At 42.6% G+C, this 25051-nt stretch overlaps 1 protein-coding gene across 4 annotated transcripts; it reads right to left on the bottom strand.

The window, feature by feature from the left end:
- Positions 1-2232: 2232 nt before the first annotated feature.
- Positions 2233-24027, bottom strand: LOC125742330 (MICAL-like protein 2). Of its 4 annotated transcripts, none has more exons than XM_049014237.1 (17): positions 23934-24027; positions 23267-23411; positions 22470-22518; positions 18058-18199; positions 14468-14649; positions 12047-12174; positions 11444-11941; positions 9995-10188; positions 9797-9863; positions 9109-9302; positions 8267-8331; positions 7709-7832; positions 6002-6101; positions 5659-5732; positions 5286-5400; positions 4948-4994; positions 2233-3805 (listed from the first exon to the last, which is right to left on the bottom strand). In XM_049014237.1, the coding sequence occupies exons 2-17, from the start codon at positions 23407-23409 to the stop codon at positions 3750-3752; spliced, it is 2178 nt and encodes a 725-aa protein (XP_048870194.1). In that variant the 5' UTR covers positions 23410-23411; positions 23934-24027; the 3' UTR covers positions 2233-3749. The 4 variants fall into 4 exon arrangements, with proteins under 4 accessions (XP_048870194.1, XP_048870193.1, XP_048870192.1 ...); XM_049014236.1 differs by lacking the exon at positions 23934-24027 and adding an exon at positions 23606-23734; XM_049014235.1 differs by lacking the exon at positions 23934-24027 and having other exon boundaries at positions 23267-23598.
- Between the last annotated feature and the right edge of the window lie 1024 nt (positions 24028-25051).

Below are 25051 nucleotides of genomic sequence, written 5' to 3'. Positions count from 1 at the left end.
GATTTGGACGGGTCCTGTGGTATTTGCCTTATAGGGACATCTCAGTGAGTCATAAAACCAAGAAAAAGAGGATGAGGGTAAGAGTTTCCAAAAACATCACACCGGGCAGACACACAGACATCTGTATTCGTACTGGACTGAGCAGACACTTTAGCGTAGCTGTACGAAAAATCCAGCTGTTAGATCATCTTCAATCAGTCACTTTATATGTGTCCTACATCACATACTCATAACACCATAAAATATATACATTATTTCAGTATGAATTAACATCTACACTCAGAAGTTACTTTTAAATTTATTGCCAGGCAATTCGCAAAAATGACTCACGCAGTAGAATGAACATAACAAGCACTCACCGGTAGGACCTGCCACCTCTCCTCACACTTACAGTCCTGACAGACTGAGAACATCAACAGCGAAATGCACCTCAAATCAATCATGCAATCCATTGACCTTGAACTACAGGCAAATAGGATCCTACTGTAGATTATGCTTTGGATGCAAACATCATTTAGAATGTGGTAAATAATTAAAGTTACAAAAGCTTCCCTTCCCCTCTGTGCCTTTGTCCCCGAATCCGCCTGCACAGAATACATCTCATTTGGTGCAAATATTGTGATGATCTCGATGATGAAAGTGTTGGCTGCTCTGCCTGGATGTACAATAATTAAAAGCAAGTCTCTTGTTTACTCGACAGTGCTAATGATCCTGATGAAATTACTTCTGGGACCATAATTATAGTAACTGGCTGCAGACACTACAAGAAGATTGGCACTCGGAGTGAAGCAGACACTTAAAAGCAATCCTCTGGCGCTAACGTCGTCTCCACGGCGACTCCGGGCCGCCAGAAGCGGAGCCACATCCACCGCTGATATATTACTGAAGCATTTTAACGTTCTCTTTGGAAATCAAGTTACTGAATTAGTGATGCATATATTGTCATTTGGTACTGATTCAGCAGAGCTGGGGATGGTACAGCTACCATTCTTAGCGTTAGCAAAACCAGCTGCAATAAGGACTAGAGAGAGCCTTGCTTACCCATCGAATGGCCTACATCCAGAGCGCTGTTCTTCCTGTCACTAACACGGATCAACATATAACAAAAATCGGCAAAATTTGGGGGGGGGGGGGGGGGCAATTGCCATTTCATGGGTAGTTACAGATAAAGGGAAGGTATCTTGAGTAATGATGTTTTGCAGGGAGAGAGCAGCCCAGACAGAAGCTACTCGTCATGGTGGGTTTAATCAGCCACTCACAGGAGGAATTGTTTTACTTATGAATATTAATACCCCTCTAAGTTGGGGCTATTGTAAATGCTATTTGTCATCAGGAGCTTCACAAATCAGGTCCTACTCCCGTTAAAACCATGTATTAGACACCCCCTGACATTAAAACCCTCGCCTTTGATTCCTAATTGCAGGAGCGCGAGCACTCGCGGAAGATGGAATGCAAAGCTTTAATTAACTCATATCACACATGCAACGCTTTGATTGTCACTTACCCCGTGCATCACATGCAGTCCAGCTCCCCCCACCCCCCGCCCCCAACCCATCCCCGCCATCATCCATGTGACAGCCAGGTCCTCTCTCCCCTGCTATAATGATGATACTTAAGACCACGGAAATGCAGCACATGCGAAAGCGACATTTTATAAGTTACAAATGCACCACTCCAGCGAGGAATGTGTGTCAAATATATTTAACTATATTGCTCTAAATTTTAACACTACAAAGAAAAAGACTGGATTTACTGTGACCATGAATGTATATACACAATGTAAACAGCAACATTTCAGCATGATCCTGAGAGGACTGTGGAAGTACAACGTTTAGATGCAGATTTGTTTCAACATCCGTAAACCAAAGGAGCTATTCCAAAGACTAGCAACTGACTTCAACAGCTCTGTGCCAACCGGAGCTGTATTCAATCCTGATCCATGACTCGCTGAGGAGGGAATCTGAAGCTTCAGTTTGGTGGCTCGATGAATGGGAATTACTGACAACTGCTGCTGCCCTCTACTGGCTGTGAGCATAACAGCAGTCTGGTGTGCTGTACTTACGAAACCCACCTCAACAAAGAAATCCATGAATTGGGGGGGGGGGGGGGGTGTAGCACTGATGCCCTAGGCATTAGGATGTAAAACAAACACAAGAGACCCAACAATGGCTGGTGAATGGTGGAGACAGCCCTCAGAGACAACGTTAATAATTGCACACTTACAGCTTGTAATATAATTCATTAACAAAGGTTTTATTTGACAGGGAAAAAATACATTATTGAGATAGATTTCCCTGACCATGAGAAAAGATTTACACCAAAATAAGAGTAAAAACCCTTACAAGAACAGCGTTATCATTGCAAAGTTTTCCTTTATAACGCCCATGAAATGCAAACACGTTGGAAGTGATGATTCAAGGCCCACATTGTACAACACAGGAGGATGTAATGAACATGGAAAATGAACTGAATAGCCAGTATAACAATTAAAAGTCAAAATGTCTTCTGCGTAGAGCTCTGGAATTTGCATCAGATACACAACTAGTGAAACATTAAAAAACACAGGAGGGTGGCCCAATTTGGGGCTGCAAAGTTCCTCTAGTTAACCCCATACTGCCACCTTCTGATTAAAAACTGCTACTAACCCTCCAGCAGTTACCTCCATCAGTCATTTCAGGGCCATTTTTAGTAAAGCTGAACTCTGATACCCAAATACCGTTAATGAGATTACATTTACCTGTGAAGCTTTTAAAAGTCCTGGGACATATTATTAAACATCATCACCGAAAAGTTAGTTTAGGGCTACAGTAGCTTAACTTCAGATCCAATATGAATCAAGAGCATACCTGTGATTCCAATTACACATTAGCTTTCATAACACAACTATTATAAGAGCACCATTGCACGTTATGAAAAACCACTTTGCATACAACATCTCATTCGTTTATAAATGTGTTTTAAATAGACTAATGGAGGAAATAACAGACACTTCCCTTCCGTTGTGGCTGCATCTCTCTGTGGGGTTAAGCATCGCGGGTGTTCAGCAACAATAATACATGTACTTTTTATTGCTGACAAATACTGTATGTATATATTTTTTACCTTTAAGGCCACACGAAAGCCAGGTCTGGGCATTAACAGCCAATTAAAAATTAAAAATAACAGTATTAAATGGTTTTTTAAAAACCCTCAAAAAAAAGATTAGGTGTATTAAAAATGTAATTTGATCTGCTGCCAACATTCCATTTTGCTAAGATTGTAAACATCTTCCCTACAAGGAAATGGAGGGAGCGTGAATCACCTAAAATGTTGAGCAAAGTCAGTCTGAGCCAACTCACTGAAGCAACAGAATTAGCAGCAGTGGCTGTTTGATATTCTAAAATCCCTTTAAATGTTAAAAAGAAGAGATTACCACAGACGACCAAATCATTCAAAATCACACATCTCTGCTGTGCCATTGTGACTAATTAAATGGAAATTCATTTGAATTTGTATAGGATGCCAAATATATATCAGAAGTTAAGGAAAGTGACACGCTTTTGCAAAGAACACATAATCGATGTCACCTACAGCAACCTCTCAAGCTGGATTTATGGACAAGCTCAATATTTAGGGCTACGCAGGCGTTTCCCGTCAGATAAAAACACTCAGGATGATCAACCAAGAGCCAAGCATTACAAAGATAGCAGTCAGAAACTGGACCATTGGAGTCTCTTTGAAGATCAGTCTTCCATTGTCTCCTTCGACTTTCAGCTGAATAACTTTCCAAAAATGGATTTTTTCTTGGGTTTGGGTTTCTTTATATCTGTTTCAGAAAAACAAAAATGTGACTATTAAATGAACAAATAGCTACACACATTTCTTAGATGTACAGTAAGAAAATATTTAAGCACTTTTTGTCACTGTTCATTGTAAGAAAACATCAAAGTGCTTCGACCTAATACTCCATTATAATATCTTCTGTTTTGAGAAAGATCAAAGTGGTAATAACGGAAATACAGATTTTCCATGAGATGAGAGCATACTTGGGTATCTGGCTGAACAGCCACAAAGGCCAGTGCCGAACATCCAGCACCCAAATCCTTTATATTAACAAGGACAGAAGGCGACAGTGTTTTGTTTCATGGCAAACTGACATACTGAACAGGAAACCGATTAATACGAAAAGACATTTGGGAATAAAGTGATTGTCTGACCACAGTATATGTGAGAGGTGAATTAATCATTACATTGGTATCATATGTCACAGAAGCTGCAATCTTCAGCTCCTTCCTGCTTTTATACACAATAGTATAGAACCTCTACCTATTGTCATAAAGCAGAAAATGAACCATAGGTCAAAAAATAACCTGGTCCGTGGGAGCCATAAATGGAAGGAAGACATCACTAGTGTAATACGGCAAGGTGTGTGACTACTGGCATCCTGCACAGTAACTAGCAAACTAAACCAGAGATGATATCTAAAATATATGGATATGTAAATCCAGATCTTTGATACACAGGTCTACAAAACAGAACCTTAACTAAAACTGTGAATTTACAGTTGCAAAAGTTATGCATTTCATAGTTCGCCGTTTCAAATCATGAACTGCACATAAATGCAACATTTGGATAAATTATAGAAAAAAATGTTATACGAGAAGCCGGCCAATTATACACAACAGCAGAAATGCATTTTCCCCAGTATGCGTTTTAATTAAAAATTAAATCATTCAAGTAAACTCTGGATGGAACTGGAGTCATTATGGGTCATTAGTACAAATGGAATGCATAACTGAAACACAGTAACAGCTTTAATAACTCAGAAGTACCAGGAAAAACAAACACAGATAATTTTTGTATTTGCTACAAGCTTAACATCTAGTGCTTTCTAGCAAATGGAGATTACGGTTGTCTGCGTTACCCAAGACATACTCTGTGATGCTCATCGATCTGTTATTGACTCACCAAGGTTCTTCATCATCTGATTCAACTGCTCATCCTCTTCCTCTTCTCTGGGGGGGTGTAAAGTCGAGAAGAGAAATCAGAAACAACTAGAACTATCTGGAAACCTTTATTGGTTATTTATAACCAAGAACGAAGATTAGAACAGTTAAGTGATGCTTCCATGAAGGGATACTGACATGTATATCACACCTATTTTACGTTTTTCCTTTTTATTGAATCCTTAGGTACATTTCCTAAAATAACTGGCTGCTTTTGATCTTTTGCTAAAAGCATTTAAGCTTGTTTATAGGGATGCAACTTTTCGTAAAGTCATGAGGACATCGCCGCGATCAGCTTACCTCAACCGATCTTCATCCAGTCCCTCTAAGATGGCGTTCCTGTCATTAACGATCTCCACCAGCTTTTCCATGAGCTCTACCTCTCTCTTTCTGTCTGCCATAGTTTTCAGGTGTTCTGGGAAGGAAGCAAGAACCTTACAGTGAACTTAGGAAGAGTCAGAGTTTACCTCTTGCTCACTTAAGTCCAAAGTGACCTGTAGTGTATACTATTCATTTCCCACTAGTACTGGTGAATTTATATTCTTGTAACAATTCCTAGGACTATGAGCTGCAGGTTACAGCCACAGGTACGCTGTACGTCGCACATCCCTCTGTGGCCTGCAGGCCTGGCGGGCCGGTGGCCAGCGAGTCTCCCCGGTAGGGCGGTGCACACCTGGCTTCTCCATCAGCCGCCGAAGTTTACCCTCCACCCCCGGCTGCTGCTCCTCCAGATCCTGGGTCTTCGCGCTGATCACAAAAACACACACACACACAAAATTCGATTTCTTTCACAAGTGCCATTCCTCCACCGCTACGTTTGTGCTAGATGATTGCGAGTTGAACGAAGAGGATTTAACCTGCCCCCGCCCAATCAATAATGTACTGCCTTTAAAGAAAACAGACATGCAGTGTTATGCAGTGCTGACATTTGTAGGTTTTCAAAACACAATGCTTTATCCAACACAATCCCTGAGGCCACACCCACTCGCTCCCTAAATGAGAAGGCGACATCTTACACGTAGACCAGCTCGGATTCCCGTCTCATGTAAACTTGCTTATTTCTGATAAGGTTGAACCAGTCCACCATGAGATCGTCCAGGACATCCTCATCCTCCGCTGAAACACAAATTGGCATAAATAGATGGACGTCGCACCCGAGAGTCACACAGAAACAATACCACCACAATCAAAATTCCCAATACTAGCAGATAGCCACATTTTTTCCCCAAGAGAATTACAGGTGAGGAAAGCGATAAAAGAAGTTCCCTGTCAACTTTTGGGCTGAGCCTCGCCAGGGAGGGACGCAAACAATGGGCGCTCCTGGAATTTCATTATTTTAATTGACCGTCTCCTCAGGCCCTTGCTTAGGCTCAATGTCATTAAGAACAATATATGCAGGGCTGACAACAAGGGCCACGGGCACCGTAAGGCTTTCATCAAATCCGCGTTTTCAAGTGGACAGGTGACGGCAGCGACGAGTCTGGGCACCAGGATGACATAGCTAGCAGGCTGGCAGTTTTTTTTTCTCCCAAGGTCACAGTAGGTTGAGCAATCACACCTCCTCCTCGTTGCGGCCCCCCCACACTATTTCCATCCCATACCTCAATCCCACAGAGAGAGGAGGCCACGAGGAAAGGGTGCCTTTTCACGGCATCCTCGCCATTCAGCTCATTTGGCTCGGGCGATTGGAAATTGAACCTTTTTTTTTTTTTGGGTCACACCCCTTCTGGCTATGTTGGAACCCCAATCCAAGCCCCAGATGGGCCCTAGCCTTGGCTCTCTCAGCTTGGTGGGGGGGGGGGAGGGGGGGGGAGTAGACCTCCCAGGCCACCCAGCGAGAGACAGACACACTGATGAGCAGAGGCCACACAACCCATTTAGGGGAGCACTGAAATAATACACTGTATCAAATCCAAAAGATCGCTTATAGTTACCAACTTACTGGGAAACGAGTCATCTCCTGGGGAATTACATGTCCTACAAATTACATCCGTCCCCCAAACTACCACGGCATTCCCCAAATGCTCCCCACCGACTGTCAGACTCCCAGAGAGATGGTGTAATCTCCATCGCCTTTATAAAGTCATCTCTATGTGTCCTTAACGTTGAGCTTCACGGACATCCCAAAAAAAAACGACCATAAAAAGATCATATATATGCCACTTGATTGAGACCCACTAAGAAAGAAATTATAAGAGGCTTTGTGGCAATATCATCTGGAATAAAAAAAAAGAAATGTTAGTTCTATTTTTTGTTTAAAACCACCCTTGTCTGTTCTAGCTACAGCCCTAAGGACAGCTCCTCTATGTCTGTCAGTTTTTGCATCCAAAACGCAGAGGACGCCTCACATCGCAATCAGGTCAACCTGTTCGCGCACCCCCAGTCCTCCCGAGGTCTCAGCTCAATTCCCGGGATGCCGGCCGAGCCGAGGAGCGCATTGCCCGGGACGCGAGGCGTAGCACAGTAATCAGCCGGCCGAGCTCCACGTGTATGTGGATATTAAAGCGTGACAGGCCTCGGTGCAAAACACAGCCCTCGTGTGCGAGTCTCATCGCCCCTGAAGCAGGGCAATCTGCGTCTCGGTGTCGGCTCCACTCAGTCAGCTATCAGGAAGCTGTTTGTAAAGATGATGAAGCAGGCAGTCCTGTTTGTTTATTTTTTTTAGAATGGATAAACAAAATGAAAAGCTGCACATGGGTGTCGGGGGGGGGGGGGGGGCATACCTTCCTCACAGCGACGGAGTCGTTTCTCCAACTCCACTCCATTCTTCTCCAGTTCATTTAGATTGTTCTCGATCTCCTCGAGCTCCTTCAGGATCTCCTCTTTGGGTATGTAGTCTGACTTGGACTAAAAATAAAATAAATCAGTTAAGCAAAACTGTAAAAAGATAAGTAACGACTGAAATTTAACCGGTTTGGGCTTTAGATTTTAAGGTCATGATTTGATATGCATAATGGATCAGTATATGGACATTAGATGTCCAACTTGGAGCCTTTAAATTAATTTTTCATAAATATTATCTAAGATTATTGGTAAAACCCCTGCAGGAAAGAGCACAGAGGAAGAAAAAAAATCCTTAACTAAGACCCGCATATGTTGTTGATGCCAATTAACTTAATTCTTCCAAGGCTTTGTCTCCGGTGCATTTTATCGAAAGATAATTTTGTCCTTCAGCTGTTTAATCTCCACTTCTCTAAAGACCATCCCCTGTTCTTCCATCACAAACACGTATCAAAAAGCCATGTAGCGTGCAGCCGTATAATTAATATGTTAAAACATACCTTAGGTGACTGGATTTCAGGCTTGGAGGTATTTGTGTCTGATGAACCCTTCCCATTTTTAAAGTCTGAAAAGATAATTGAATAAAACAGGTCTGGAATTAAAAAAAAAAAAGAGCGTTTTAACAGCTGATACCATTTATCAGCCTCCGTACAGGACGAGTAGAGCATGATCTGACTTTCGTCGCCAAATGCCAGGCAGCCACAGCAAAACAACAGTCCAAGGAAGGCGATAAACATTTGTTAGAGATTCCACAGTGCATATTTAGCTACATCCGAAGCACCCCCCTACAGTTTAACATATGGGAAGAACATAAAAACCGCAAGCAACTGTCAGTATTGCCTTTTACATTTAACAGGGTGGTCCCAAACAAAGGATGTATTTGCATTTGCTGTTGGCACCAGTAACAGACAGACCACTTCCAACAGTCAACTGGAACAAATTGTCCAAATCGGTCCTAATGAATACAGACAGTAAGGACTTTGAAAAGTCAATTCCCTTTCAGACAAGTCTTTCTGCCATTTTCAGAGGGTTACTTAATATATATATATATATATATATATATATATATATATATATATATATATATATATATATATATATATATATATATATATATATTTTAGCAGTCAGTTGCGGCATTTAATATAAAACGCACTGTTCATCTGAACCCATATTCATTGAAATGCCTGTTGCCGCTCATTTACAGCTTAGCCATAGCGTAGCAGATGAAAGAAAAGGTTATATGAAAGGGTCTGCACCGCCGCGGCTTATCACCAAAGCGCAATATAACTACGGTCGCCGCGATAAAGAGAAGCCAAGGGGGGAGAAAGCGAGGCCTTACCCCAACTTGCAGAGCCGTTGAGTGACGGTTCCGGAGACGGTGTTCTTTGATAGCCTGACGAGGCAGGACGAGAGGCGGCGGGGGCCGGAGAGGGCTGGGGCGGCACCACGTCTGTGGGTTTGTGTGCCGACGGCTCCAAGGGCAACCTGTGCTTCGTCTCGGCGGCAGATGACGACTTCTCGGAGTCGGCGGGCCTGGACGACGAGCGCATGGGGGTCGACTTGTGGATGCCAGTTTCCCCGTCTGGCACCCCGGCAAGCCGAGAATGGGAAAACGAGCTCGCGACCCTCGCAGTCTCACCTCGGAATATTTTTATGGGAAGTTCGAGTGGGACTAGAGAGCAAAGGTCATCGGGGAAGGTGGGGTGGGAGGAGGGGAGGGGCAGGGGAGCTCAGCACAGGGATCTCCTGCTGCGTTAGGGGCAGGTAGACATGCAGCACTTCCTCGTGGGGATGGGGGACAGGGAGAGTGACTGCATTCTCCACCAGTCAATCATAACAGAGGCAGGTGACGCGGACGGAAGCAAGAGGCTGGAGGATGGATGCAGAGGCCCAACTGTTAACTGGTAGTTCATCTTTCACTGTTTCTGACAACAATATATTAAAAGCCACATTTCCTCAACCCATGTGACCCCCAAGCACCCACCAGAGGTATTACATCAGAAAATACATACTTGGTACAAACATACCTTGACCCTTTTGATACAGGCTTCAGCTGCGACCGCCAGTCCAATGGAGACACTGAATTTTCAGCCACTGTTTAAAAAAAAGATTAAAATAGCTTAAACACAGATAAAAAAAAAAAACACATAACAGCACTGCACAAAAATAACTACAACCAACCACTATAACACAACTGACTTGTGCTAGTTGCACGGGTCTCTCACCTTTGCCGCTCGAGGACATGGTGCCCGCGGGTCGTGGGGCCTCCGCTGAGGTTCTCTTTAACCGCTGGGGCTCCTTGTTAGCTGAGATGCCCCCGATTTGCACAGCCGGTGCTGCCTTTACTCCTGCTGCACCCGGGGTATTCAGGGTCCTCCTCCAGCTGGGTATGTCATCTACTGAGGCACTGCTGGTGAACCTAAGGGGAATGGGTTAAACCGGTTGCGAAAGCAGAAATGGCTTTATGGAAGGCTAGGGTGCTTCTATAGCTGCTAAATCATTCTTATTTGTAGCCATTAATGAAAATGTACCCTTTATTATATACAAGTTATCCATTTCCCTTTTTATTTTGAACAAAGTTCAATGTTGTATCAGTGTTGCCTAATCCAGCCTTGGGGATGCAAAGATTTTTGCTCCCTCCAAGCTTCTGGAAGCAAAAACGTTGACTGTCTGCAGGTCCCCGAAGACCGGGTTGGGAAACACTGCCTTGTATTGATTCAAGTAAATTAATTTCACCTACATTCAATACACCTGCTCTGCTGGCCTTATAAGAACAATTTCCTCTTGCAAAGAACACAGCACGATCCAAAATGTATCATTATCGGAGGCAATGGAACTGATTGTCCTTCTTCTTACAAAACATTTCCTTGTAATTCAACCGAAACGAGGGCCTACATATAGAAACCTTTCGATACGTAAGGTAACCAAGATAACAGATTAGACTTTAGAGATAATGTGCTACAAGCCTAATGTTACCCTGACACCATCCCACTTCTCCGCTTCAATATTATGAGAAGCACCACTTCTCTGCCACAAGAGGTTAGTTCTCCTGCTGTTAAAAAGGGCATTTTCGTCCATAACTCCAATGCTAATCACTAACGTGACATTATCAGCGGTTCTTTTAAACTGCAATAATCCGACACACACATTGGAGACAAGCCACAGAATAACAACCATGCATCGGCCTGCTTCCAGCCATTGTTTGTCAGGATGGCCCTTGTGATAGATAGGACCTTACCAACATGCTAGCCAACACCTTACCAACATGCTAGCTAACAATGTATCTTACGTTAAAGAAGCTTTACGATATAATCACGCAAAAGAGGAGGATGGTGGCTTCTCAGCATAACTTCCAGAACTTTTCGATCTCCATGTGAATATATGGAAAATTTTTAATGACTTAGGCAATAGATTACAGATTTATATGCTACTATGGGTCAACCAAAAAAAAAAAAAAAAAACATACCAACAGACTCAACACTGGTCTGTTGAGGCTTATTTCTTTAGGCATGTCATGAACTTTGTTTCAGGTTCAGAATTTTATTAAGATTTAAGCCAAAAATAAATGGCCATCAGCACCAAAGTAGATTAACATGCATCTGAAATTCCAGCATCTCAAGCAAATCAGTAGATCAGTTTAAATCAAACACACAGACGTAGCCGTAGGAAGTTACCTGCTATCAGGAGGGGTCTTGCTGTCCAGTGATTTCAGACCTGAGCGGTAGAAGGCGTTGTTGTCATTTGAGCTTCCCTCTGTTATCTTCTTTGATATTAGCGACTTTGCTTTGTCCTTCTCAGTATCCAGGCTGAAGGAGACACTGCCAGGGCCCACGTTAGTAATTTTAGAGTTCTCTGGGGTATTGGGTGTGGACTGGAGGAACTTTTGGCGGGCCGCCTGGGTCTTCTCGGCCGACGCCGTCCATAGCTTAGCAGCGGGGGTTGTGTTGCTAGGCTTGGTGCTTGCCAGGCCTTGCTGGGATGAATGATCGCTCTGATTGGCGAGTCCCGACCAGCCAGATGCCACTTTATTAACAACCAGCCCCTTCTTTTCTTGGGCCACAGTAGGTGTTTTGATATATATCGGGTTCTGGTGAGTGATACAGACGAAGGTTCCTGGTTCTGGGCCAGATTTGTAAGTTCCGGAGAGGAGAACGTTAGAACACTCCTTACACCTGTGGAAAACAGAGGGTTTCCCTTACCTGGAGTATAGCGTTGGACATAAAACATATCGGATAGCTCAATAAGTAAAGAAATAACAAAAGAAAATCAGTTCTTACTTAAAGCAGTTCCTGTGATACAGCTTCCCATCCACCAGATGTCGCTGCACCAGGTGAACGTGGTTCTTACAAACCATACAGGTACTGTTCAGATTCCCCAATTTATTGCTCTCAACAAGAACCTTCTTCTGAAATAGAACAAAAAGATCTCTTCAAATGACTAATTTACAGAACGCAATTAAGCATTATTTTCATTAGCAGCATTATTACATATTAGAGGAAACACAAAACACAACAGAGGAATTCAGAGCACCTTAAAATTACATTTTTATAAACACGCAAATAAACATACGCCACTTAATTAAGCAAAATTAAATACTAAATACATAGTAACAAGAAATAAATACTCATTAGGAACACCTAGGTAGTACTGCCTCAGTGGTATGCGCTCATTCTATACACCATTGTGTACTGAGCTGTATAACACTTGTGGCCTTCCATTTAGCTTTAACAACTCTGGCAATTCTCCTGTGACCACAAAACTGCTGTCGACAGGATGTATCTTGTGTATTACACCATTCTCTGTAAATCATCCCAGGAAGGCGGCTGTTTCAGAGATGCAGGGATCCACCACTCACTGCACCGGCAATCACATCACATTGAAGAACACTTAGATCAGACAGCTAACGCCCTAATGTTTAGCCGTACTGTAACTGACCCCCTCGACTCGTGTGCGCTGCACATATTCAGTTGCAGCTGTGTGATTCACTGTTTGGAGCAGCAGCCTATTTGCATTAATGAGCAGGTGTGTCGGACAAACTAGCAACTAAATGTACATCGATACCAAAACATCCTACAAGATCAGTCGACATCACATTAGTGAAAGGCGGTAAATATTCAACAAAAGTCTTCTGTTACTCAGCAATCCTCTGATGTCACTTTAGGCTCCGCTGAACACTGCGCCCTGTAGCTCGAGGCAAGATACTCAGATACCTCATGACACACCCCTGCATTCATCCTGTTTAATTGTTATTCCTCTGTTTCCCCAACAGTAGCACACTAAGCAGAGTCTATTGTGACACCCAGGAATTCCCAAGATAGATAACTGGATATGCTATCCGAAGATATACACGTATACTTCAGTATACACTTACAAGAGTCACAAAACACAAATATGAATTCATAGTAAAGAAACAGAAAATTCTGCTTTGGTTCTCATACTAATGTTGCCCTGTAGGACTGCTTAGTGGTAAATCTACAAGTCAGCTATACATCCCAAGACTGACTGCCCCCTCTTATACTGGAATCGACAGCAATATGAATCCCAAACTAGAAAGAAACCGACGGCTGACAAAAATCAATTGCGTTTCACTGAAAGACAGATAAAACGTGCAATATTAATATCAGCAATATACGCTGGAGTAAGGAAAAAATATCATGGTTAAAAAGAAATTTTAAGCTGAAATGTCAATATACCATGACCCTTTACTGGATAACCAGTTATACAAGATGGACAGTGGAAATGACTGTCTGTGTAAATTTTAACAGTACGTCAGCAAAGAAAAACTTCACAATAATGAGAATGAGCACCTTGGCAAGGATTGGCTGGCTTGAAGTGTGGCTGCCCATCTATTGAAATTGTATTTATAACTAATTCTACAGTCCGGGAGCAATGTGGCTGAGCAGGTAGGGTGGTTTCCCAAGGCTGTGCGTGAAGAGCTCCTGTGTTTTGCCTTTGAACAGAATCTAACATCATTTTGCAAGCTCCGCTCACAAACACCAGTGGTTCCAGTAAGCAGGGCCCACTCTAGCTATAGACAGCTGCCTAGGGGCCCTAATTAGCTGCATTGCAGAGGAAGTGATCATCCGTTTTCTCCCTATTAAAGTTTTGCCTTGGGCCCCTGAGAAGGTAGAGCCGGCCCTGCCAGTAAGCCTGTGATTCATCTGTCCTTCACGTGTGACCGGATGGACCTGGGTGTGTGCTGCATGGCTAGATGACAGCGCTAACTGGCATAAAACTAATTATAGCGACAATTATCAAAAACCAATGGACGCTTAATACTCGGGACTTCAAAAACAAACACAAACCTCATAACCGGCATTTTGGTTTTGGCAAATGTCCGTTTAAGAACACTCAAATTTGTCTAGACTGTAAGATAGTCAATTAATATGTTATTTGCTTTTGCCTGAGAGAACGGCACATCCACAATGTCGGAGAAGCCAGACCGGCCGGCCAAGGTACTTTCCCCAGACAGCCCTGCTTGTTTAGACTTGATCATCTGCACAGTAGGAAAGGCAATGGTTTAGATTGCAGAACAATAAACTAAAAGCAACCTAAGTTCACAGGCTCCTAAACTCTCGATTTTTTTATCACCCTGCAATCAGAAGCAGGGGAGGGACATCTGTTGACAGGGACAACACAAATACATTTTCCTATCTTCACATACACAGGCAAGCAAACGCAGTGCAATGAAGCCTTACTTTCTCTGCTGCAAAGCTTTGTTGGGGTGGATTCTTTGAGGGGTTCAGAGAGGTGGGGGTCTGGGGTGGTTGGTTTTCTGTGGCAGGTTTGGAGAACGGTTTGGCGATCACAGGTTGGCATTTCTTCCCAGGTTCCTCCATGGGGTCCTCTGCTGGTCGCTTCACACCAGCCATACCCCCGACTGCAGGAACAGAGCAAAAGGTGATACATTGTAAAATATGGCAATGTAAGTCCACGTTTTCCGCTCTGAAATGATGTTGGAGAACCACTTTTTGATTAACATTTAGATACATATTATATATTATTTTGACCAGAAGCAGCTTCCTCCTCTAAATACTTGCACTGAAGTTGTTAGAAGAAAAAAACCCCAACCTAATTATATTAAGAGGAAGTACTGCTGAAATATGCCCAAAGTGTAGCACATATTAGAAAATTCCTTCCAAGTCAGTCTTTGTCAGGCACCCTATATTTGCATAGTACAGATCAACAGCAGCTTGCCTGCATACAGGAAGTTTTTGCTGATAATAACTGCTGTGTCAGTTGTGTCAACAAGACGTGCAAATATGGTGAGGTCTATTGTTGACGTACGATTGTTAATCTGTAGCCTGCTAATTCCTCTCACTGGCCTTTGAGCCCTTCAGCAAGTCTATAAACCAGAGGCTGATAGTGATTATTTAAAAATTTGTCTACTAGTAGAAGACTAAACAAACCACTCCAATTTGTATTTAAGTAAAAGCTTAAGAGCTGTGTTATTTTTACACACTTCAGGCAGTCTTCTTTGATTCCTTTTCAGAGGATCTTAAAGGCTGATGATGGGCAGGACCCTTGAAGGCATGGTTCGGGAAATCTTAAATGTAGCTACAATGGTGAGTCACATTTGATTGAATGCCAATTAGCAGTATGTGCCAGCTGTAGAAGAGGTCTGACAGCACTTTGATATGCGAGTTTAAGACATGGTGGAACAAAAGGGGTTCTAAAGGATCTGGGCCTGAACTTCAGGGCCTTGGTCCCAAATTCCACAAAATGATTGGAGGGTCGCTGTTTCATGGAGGGGCACATATGGCCGCTATGGTTATTGCGCGTCACTGGTTGCACACAGCGGTTTCAGAGTGGGGGGGGCGACGCGTTGGAGGATGTGTTCGCCTTTCACGCCCTCGTCCAATGGTGGGTTGGGGGAAGGGGAGGGACTTCAACTCCCAAAAGCGACTGTAGAGAGAGAGCTCCGACCACAACAAGACCGACAAAAGGAAGATGAAGTGAAGCAGGCAGTCCACAATTTTTTGAAAGTAGTTGTGAAAGTTTCGCCACATGTTTCAGGTCCAAACTATCACGTCTCACCAGTGCTGGGGAAGTTGCAAAAGTAAGTAGAGGTGGAAAGTTCAGGTCCAGAAAGTACAAATCCAGACCAAGGTTTTTTTTCTTTCTTTCAACCAACCAGTTGAGTATAAAGAGTCACAGAATACTTAAGTGGTTGGTTGAAGCAAAACCTTGATCAGGACTTCTACTCTCTGGACCGAAACTTTCCCCCTCTGTTTTTGATGGATTACTTTGGTGAGTAACTTCCCCAGCACTGTGGTTCACTACCACCATTTTGTTTTGAACTTCCGTCTTGCAACCAATTTGTTTGGCATGTGTGATCTGTATAATGGTAGTCAAGGCGGCAAAGGCTTGGACAGGTAAGCACTAGCGCCGACCTACACCGCACACCATGTAGGTGACAACCGTCTAAACACCCCAGGTAAGAAGTGGCTGCTATCCCCTGCATTTCAGTTAGAGAGGGAAGATCAGAGTAATTAGCTAGCTTGGTTCCACACTGTTTGTTTTTCTTTTAGTATCGCACAGGAGTGTATATCTAGACTAGGGAAGAACCTTCCATTTTATTGTATTTCTTCCTTTGGCGCCACCTGAGTCCAGCCCAGTCAGCTACCTAAAGCCCGACCACGTACATAACCTGGAGGCAAACAGAGAGGTATACATGTACGTATTGTGAATGTCATTGTACTTAAACACTTCACTCCCCTGGAAGGGAAACTTAAGTAGTATTTTTCTGTTGCACGAACACAGTGTTGCATGGTTTTTTTTGTTCGTACTGAACGCCTTTCACACGGGTATACATCCACTGGTTTCTGACCGAGTTACCCGCAGAGTTACCCTGGGATGGTAACAGTCGAACACACAGACACACTGCATCAGCAAAAAAGGAGGTGCTAGCTAGCTGAAGCTCACCAACGGGGATAGGCATGCTGCAAAATCTTACATGGGGACAATGTGAAGACCCAGCTCTTCTAAATGGTGAAGAGGCCCATGAGACAAAAGGACTGGATGAGGAAATGGGGAGATTTCATTGGCAGTCTCTAGATATTTCACGGCACAAAGCATTTAACAAAATGCTTGCTTCAAACTCATTAAGCAACAAGAATTAGTTCTCACTCAACACACAAACTTGCCTTGTACTCAGATAACCGGGTGCAGGTCTTTAGGGGAGTCTATCTTGCCATTCGGCTCTCAAAAATGGCCACGGAACTGAATCAGCACATCTGTGACCAAGTCTCAACAAAAAAATGTTGTGAGCTTCACAAAGCTAGAATTTAAGGGTGGAAAAACCTCTTGGGAAAATGTGCAAAAATTGATTGACATTTCAAGAGACCTCACAATTCCTGTTGTTCTGCATAGCTGAATAACACTTAGGGGATACAAGGCCCTTTCACAGGGCCAGGTAACCTAATGGTGAAGCCGCAGCTGATGAGCTCATATTTCAAGGCGATAGGGCCTCATACACACTAAACAAATCCAAGAGTGATGTCATGCACATGAGGATGACATCAATCCCCTTCCATAATCTCCCCGAACACCAAACCTAAAGATCACTGCAACATCGGGCAAATCCTGGTGCAGAGATTTCTGCCTGCTTCGTCCCTCAAAAAACCAGACCCTTTTCTATATAACATGGTCCAATATGCTACACTATACATGCCAGGGCTGGTATGACAGAATCCCAAGGAGGACTAAAGTTCTTGTGAAGGACCTTATCTTCATTGGATTTGATATATGATTAGACGTCTCCTTACTTACACACAGACTTAAGTGTATATGGAAAATATGTTGCAATGACACTAAAGTAGAATTCTACAGTTCATCATACTGAAAAATTTCACCTATATAAATTATTATAAAATGGGAGAAAAATAAGACATTGAGGCAAACAATACAAATATTCTACTAACATACTAGTGAATGCAGTTGTTATTTATGCATGTTATATAAACCCTAAGACTGAAATAGCATCAAAGAATTACAAGTATATAAACTCAAAAGTAGTTTAGGGAATTCTGCAATTTCTGATATAGTACAAGTGTCTTATGGAGATGAAACTACTCATTTCATCTTCAATGAGCATTATACTGCTTATGAATTCATGAAAAAATGAATACCTATTAAAAGGATTGAGAAATAATGCTTATTTGGGTTTATTTTTTGTTATTTCGCATCACACTCTGCATGCACTTATTGTACTTGGAGTTAAATTGGATATATATGAACACTACATGTAATTGTAATCATCACACCACATGCAGGGAGATGTCCTTACTTGGCGAGCGACCGTGGAAGTAGTTGTAGTACTGGGAGACGTAGGTGAGGATGCTGAGTCGATCTGGGACTTTAAGGTTCACCATGTCTTCTGCATCCAGCAGCGCAGGAATTCCTAGGCGCTCTTGAGCTACGTTGAAAGCCTGGGAGACCGACCATGACACATGGATCAAAACAAGACCATAGTGAGGACAATGACAGGTCAACCCCCATGGGTAATAATGAAACACCGATTCATCAGACCACATGTTTATGGGCTGCGGCAGGACACTGGAGTATCCAGGGGGGAAACACAGTAACCAGGGGAGAACACGCACGCACGCACGCACGCACGCACGCACGCACGCACGCACGCACGCACGCACGCACGCACGCACGCACGCACGCACGCACGCACGCACGCACGCACGCACGCACGCACGCACGCACGCACGCACGCACGCACGCACGCACGCACGCACGCACGCACGCACGCACGCACGCACGCACGCACGCACGCACGCACGCACGCACGCACGCACGCACGCACGCACGCACGCACGCACACACACACACACACACACCATGCCCCAGCCCTGAGGTTGTGAGGCCAGTGTCACCCACTGCACCATCATGTTATCCTACAGCTCAATTTTCAGCCTTCTCAGTTTGTCTTTACATATTATTAGCTATTGTGGAAAGTTATCCAAATATCGAAACGATAAATATATATAATCTACACAACTGAATGCCTGATAACAGATCATTTTTCTACAGAAATATCAATACAGCAGCTGTAGACACATTGTTGTTTTATACCAGGTCCCTGAGACAGCTACACGGTCAGTCCACGTCACCCAGAATGTTTGGATGAAGTCATGTTTTTCGCCATTACCAAAAACGACTAGTATCCAACAGTACGGACAGCAAACCTCTTCCATAACTAAAATCCTAATGACTACATTGAACAATAGCTCAGTGCAAAGGTTTGCCTTCTCTACTTCAGAACAAACACCTGATTAAATAAATCACTGATGTGCATTTTCTTTCCCAGTGATTAATGACTATGGGAAAACTCCCTGCAGTTTTTTTTTTTTCCCCGCAAGTGCAAAAGCACCCGGTAGATACACAATGTCCTACTGCCCCTCCTGACCCCGGCACAAAGGACTGAAGCGTTTTAGAAGGGTCCCAGTCTAAAACAATGTTCACGGAGCTTGGGAGAAAGGGACGGAGGCGTTGGGGGTTAGCGACTCACTTATCTATAGTGAATACTCCCTATGTGCCAGTGTAAACCAGCCAACAGACAGACTGTTCCCATGTAGCTAGTGGAAAAATGCAATTAGAACCCCTCGCTATTATCAGCGGAGGTGACAAAGACCAACGCCTGTAATTTCAACCACACACTTAGATTCATGAAAATTAATACACTGCATCTCCTTATAAAAAAAGTGATTTAACTGTCTGCATTTCTGTTCCAACGGTGCCTTATTTAGATACATACATTTATATATTTAGCAAGCATTCCTGTCCAAAGGGAGGAGAGCTTGGGGTCAGACAGCAGGGTCAGCCCGTATCCCTGGAGTAGCTGGGGCTAAGGGCTTTGCTCAAGGCCACAACTGTGATATCACTCTTCTGAAAGCCATGGGATTTGAACCCATAACCTTCTGGACAGATCAAACAAATTGAGATACACACTGTCCCGATTATTAATCTTGGTACCTTGTTTTTTTAACACAAGCTGTAACATCCATAGAACGATGTGAATATTATAAATGCACAAAAAAAACAACAAAAAAAACTGATTTGGGGCAAATTCTGAACCAGGATTTTGTCCAAACCGAAGTACAATCTTTTTAAAGGAACTATTTGAGGAATTCAGCTCACCCTTTTAATCAGCCCAACATCACATTTTTATCCATAGCGATACTCACATGGCTTAGACCCAATCTAGGAGGTGACTAGCTAGTCCAAGTTTATACATGTCCATGGGATCCCGAAAGGGAACATCAGTACCAGCGAACAGGACCTTCTCAGTATATTTCACCATCGACTGAAAACAGATGCTTTTTGATTCACATGAACAGCCAGCACGCTAAATAGTGGAAACTGCCATGCTGGAGATTTGCAACTGCTTAAGACAAGGCTCTCCAAATCCGGCCCTCGATTCAAAATCCAGGCCTTGTTCTTAGTTCACCCAGGTTGTGAGTGTAATAATCACTGATTCTGATTGGTCAGAGGCTTCACACCTGGCTCACAGGTAAAGGAAGGCTGGAAAACCAGCAGTGCTCGGACCTCGGGGATCGAAATTTGAATAGCCCTGGCTTAATATATTATCATCTTAAAGATAACACGTGCTCAAACCACACAGATCCAATGTCAAACGTTGCCTGCAACAGCATGACCCAGTGAGGATACAAGAGCACAAAAATACAGCCTTATTTTTGGCCAATTACACAGGTGAGTAGTGGAAAGGGCCAGGACACTCACACCTATAAACACCGCAAGCTCAGATCGAAGCCGGCTCTTCACAGATGACTACACGTGTTCGTGCCCTCGCCACTGCGGTGAATCATGTCTTCCACTGTATTCCCTGAGGGTAATGCTCCTCCGTGCGAATAATACATGTCTGACCTATGAATAAGTAGTGCAGAGTTTTGGGGAACAGCCTCAGATTTATAGTGATAAAACACAGCTGTCTCTAATTCACAGCCTTTAAAACAACATAAAACCACAGTAAATATTTCCTGAAGTAGGTTCATCGCTTTTGAATTCAGGGGTCATATCGGTCCCTGCTTTGGTCACATAAACATCTATTGAGAATCGTGATGTACAACTAAATCCCGCTAACTGTAATTGTGCATTTATGCGTAGCTAAGGCACTACAGCATGTTTGAAAGAGTGGGGGGCTCCAAAATCAGCAGCTTGTAGAGGCAATAATGCAATAAAGGGAAATGCTCTGTGTCTCTTCCCACGCTGAAAGCTTTTGTTGTTTTTTTTTCCGCCACTCTCTCTTTTTTTCAAAGCCGGGAGGTTTTCAGACTTTAAAGCAAATAATTTTCCAGGGAAAACAGGAAAGTCTACACAGAAACACCACTGCAGGCTGCAAGGCTCCCGGCGTTTGCGCAATCGGGCCGGGGGGGGGGGGGGGGGGGGGGGCAGGCACCCTTCCAAAGGCAGCCTCACACGCGTCGGGAGCGGCGAGCGAGACGGAACGGCTGAGAACCCGAGAAGCAGCACCGCACATGAGAGAGAACCTGCACCAGGAACGGAGCCTGAAGTGAAACACAGCAACCAAGGGAAAGTAAATCTCTGCACCTGCCCTTTACCTTGCATCACCTGATATTCCCTTTCAAATCTAAGGTTCCATTCACACAGGGGACACTCATATCCCACACCTAATCAGCCATGCTTAATCTCCAGTTAAATGCGTTATACCAAACATAAATGAAATGTTTTACATTACTTTGCTTTCTTGCAAAAGTAATGACGTTTCTTGAATACTTCTATACAGGACAATTTACTTCGTTCAACATCCAATAAATAGTCCTCATTTCCTTCTACATTTAAACAATTCCACTAAAAATCATGCATTTCTCTGCATTAATGAAACTGAACAATGGCTGACTGCTTCACCCATACAATCCTATGCAATAGCAGTGCATATGCAGTGTATTATTCATCCAAAGATTCACAAAGATCTTCTTAACTTTCCCTAACTCAACGGATCCCCTGATTTTCCTAACGTACCTGTTGAGTCAACAAGACGTTTCTCTGTAATTTCCTCATGAGTTACCCAACAGGGATGAAGACTAAAGGCAGCACACATCTTAGAATGCTGCATATAGGAGGGAGCTTATTTCATCTGTATATACAGAAAGAGCCCAATTGACTCATATTAACATACAGTAAATAAAAGCTTAATCGCCCGCAAAGTGATGCAAAATCTTGACAATATAGAAATAAATGTCTAATTGTGCCACAGGATAAATGTTTAGCGTTTAAAAAAAATGGAAAAAAAACAGCGACTGCGTGAGTCATGCAGCGTTTGCGTGTCTGATGGCATAGGGTGGTGACCCTACAGTCTACTGCAAGGCACGTGGTCCTATTACCACAGCACTACGGTGATGGAATGACATGCTAGAAATGTCTGAAAGAAATACAGAAGTTTCTGGAACACTTCGGAGTTAAGTTCATGACCTCCAAAAGGATGCATATCCTCACAAGACGACAACCATCTAAAGGATTTTTACTTAAATAGACGCTGTTAAGCTGTAGAGGCGCTGTATTGAAATGCTGTCTGTAGCGATTCTGGTATCATTGATACACGGTCACCCTTAGTAACAACAGTGCACTGGGCTGTAGACATTATAACCACAACACTGTTTGAGAGAATCTCTCTGTCTGGTATTTTGTTAAATTCTTAAATAAAATTACCAGTTTGTTGTTTTCGTAAATATCTTCTTTACGAAGGGAGTCAAAGTTTCTAAGGAGAAAAAAGGTGGAAAATTAGATCAAAGTTGAAACAAGAATGAACTAATTTAGACAAAAAAATATTTGATGCTGGTAAATCCAGGTCAATGTAAAAAACTTGTTTTTGTCCCTAATAAAATGATCCCTTATACAGTGCCTAAAACTGAGAAATGCGGATTGTCATCTTACTGGAAGACATTAGTCGTAAGATTTATTTTCACAAATAAACTTTCAACTTGAAACAGAATGGAATTTTCACTAAAGACAGTGGCAAGTTTCAGTGTTTTGTCCACGATAATGTCTAACAGCTGTCACACTAAAACAAATCCAACTTTCCGGAACAGTGAATTTTTTTGTGAAAAAAATCACGCTCTGGCAGAAAGAAAACATTAAAACTGCCGACCCACTAACTTTTCTCCATTTTCAATATATTCGTATTAACTCACTTATAAATTCTTAATGTTGCGTCTATCAGTTACGTAGATATTTATTTGGTATAATCTAGTGAAAAAGTTTGCCTCAAACAGGGGCTACTATTGGATTTTGTTGCTTGTAACTATTTGTAAATGGGTACTTCTAGCTGCTTTAAGTTTTGTTTGCATGTTTGTTTGGCTCCACTCACACAAGCCAGCATTATTTCTACAAACAGACGTGCAGAAAGGGTGAACGCCTGATGCTTTTCCATTCTTTATCCGATCAGACGCATTTCTTCCCGGACAGATTAATGTTAAACAAAGACGCCGAATCACGCGATTCCTTACATGAGGTCCGGTCTGTGTTTGTGGATAAGGGCACAGAAAGCCAATCCGTCCCTGAAGGAGGTCGTCATGTTGGTGATGGACACATCCCGGTAGTCCTCACATTGGATTCGGCACCACTGTTGGAGTGCCTTGACGGCAGCCATCCCTAGCAACAAAAAAAAATCACCGCGTTTAAAGCGTCAATCTGAAGTTTTACGAAATTCAGCGTGTATCCAGATCACAAGTTAAACTGAGTTAGAAATAAAGCAAATGCAGCGGCAATAGCACTAACAAGCATCACAGACGTACTACTGATATCACTATTCGCTCGCTCCGCTACAAAATGAAACAATACAGTACCTGGAAAAAGTTACCGTCGTGGCGTGTTATGGGAGGAGCTAGATTATCCGAAAGTGTTAACAAAATGTTTAACAGGAAGCGAAAGGAAAAACTACTATCGTTGCATTAAAGTTACCTTTGAAACAGGCAAAAATCAGAATTTGATTAATTCCAGATGTGTTTATGTGTGTATAGTTTTATTTATCCCATCACGTGATCACGGGATATTAAATATTGTAATATTTCTAAAAACTGATAATTTAAATTATTTTCTTTTTTTTCGTTTCGCTAGACCTAGAAACAAACGAAACGGGAAATGGTACATTGAACATAACATTGAATCACATACCTATGCAATACAATGCAGGTCTTGCGTTTCTCAATGAGAAATACGTAAACAAAATTCCATTGACGATAATGAGCGGTCCACTTAGGAGTGACGCTGCCTTGGTGACCTTGGGTTCATATTTTCATTTGAGTTTTCCTGACTAGAATAACCCTCGAATATTTATTGAGGGAAATTGGAGAATAATTACTGTATGTAATTACTGTACTGTAATGTATATCTTATGTTAAGTTCATAAAACGCCTGTGTAAATATAAATTACTTAAGTTATTGGTTGATACCTGCATATTACGACACCTCAGCATAAATAAATTTCATTAGAGTGATATAAAACCATGTTATTAAGCTTGTGTAGAGCATGATGTCACTCCCCGGTGACGTCATCGTGATGTCTAGTTTCAGAAATTCCCTTTTAAACACTCTAGATTGGATTTCAGCCAACGCCCTTGTTGAATATATTACTCTGCTATTTCAACAACAGAAAATAATGATGAAAATACAACCTTTCCTCTTCCATAACCAGTTCTCCACTCCCGGTTCACAGTGAGTCTGGACCCTATCCCAGGAAACAGAGGGCATAGCACAGGATGCCAAAGTGTCAGAGGGTAGACACTGATTCACCTCAACCAGATGGTTTTGGGCTGAGGAGGAAACCAGCGCACCCAGAGCAAGCCTGCAGACTCCACATGCACATAGATGGGATGGGAATCAAACTGACACTGGTGAAGGAGCGAGGCAATTATGTTGTTCCATTCATGTCAGTAAACTAATAAATAGTAAACACGCACATGTGTTTTAAAAATTCTTTCTAGAAAATGAAATGCTCTGAAAAAACTATATATCAGGACCTATGCTGTGCAATAAAACCTTATTAGGTCTAATTTATATAAATATAGAAACAGAGTATCAACCATATTAATGTATCAATGTGTAATTCACACTGAGAGAAAACAGTCAATTTGGTTTTTTGAAGTATTGACAAAATAAGGAACGTAAACATATTTCTGTGTAACAAGCTAACTGCTTGTGATTGCTTCAGTAATTATAAGCAATTCATAAATCAAAGTAATTTTAACAGTTGTGGGTGGTCTGGAGCTTATATCCCCAATACAAAGTGTCGG

The sequence above is a fragment of the Brienomyrus brachyistius genome, chromosome 5, assembly GCF_023856365.1.
Source record: "Brienomyrus brachyistius isolate T26 chromosome 5, BBRACH_0.4, whole genome shotgun sequence".
Classification (NCBI taxonomy): Eukaryota; Metazoa; Chordata; class Actinopteri; order Osteoglossiformes; family Mormyridae; genus Brienomyrus; species Brienomyrus brachyistius.
Note: the sequence above shows the minus strand (reverse complement) of the source record. Positions and strands in the feature narration are given on the sequence as shown.

Coding starts and splice junctions, on each gene's coding strand:
- LOC125742330 (XM_049014237.1), bottom strand. CDS start 23,409: ATGGCTGCCGTCAAGGCACTCCAACAGTGGTGCCGAATCCAATGTGAG. Junction 10,189..11,443: donor AAGACCCCTCCTGATAGCAG/GTAACTTCCTAC, acceptor CATTCCCCTTAG/GTTCACCAGCAGTGCCTCAG. Junction 9,303..9,796: donor CCTGTATCAAAAGGGTCAAG/GTATGTTTGTAC, acceptor CTCGTCGTCCAG/GCCCGCCGACTCCGAGAAGT.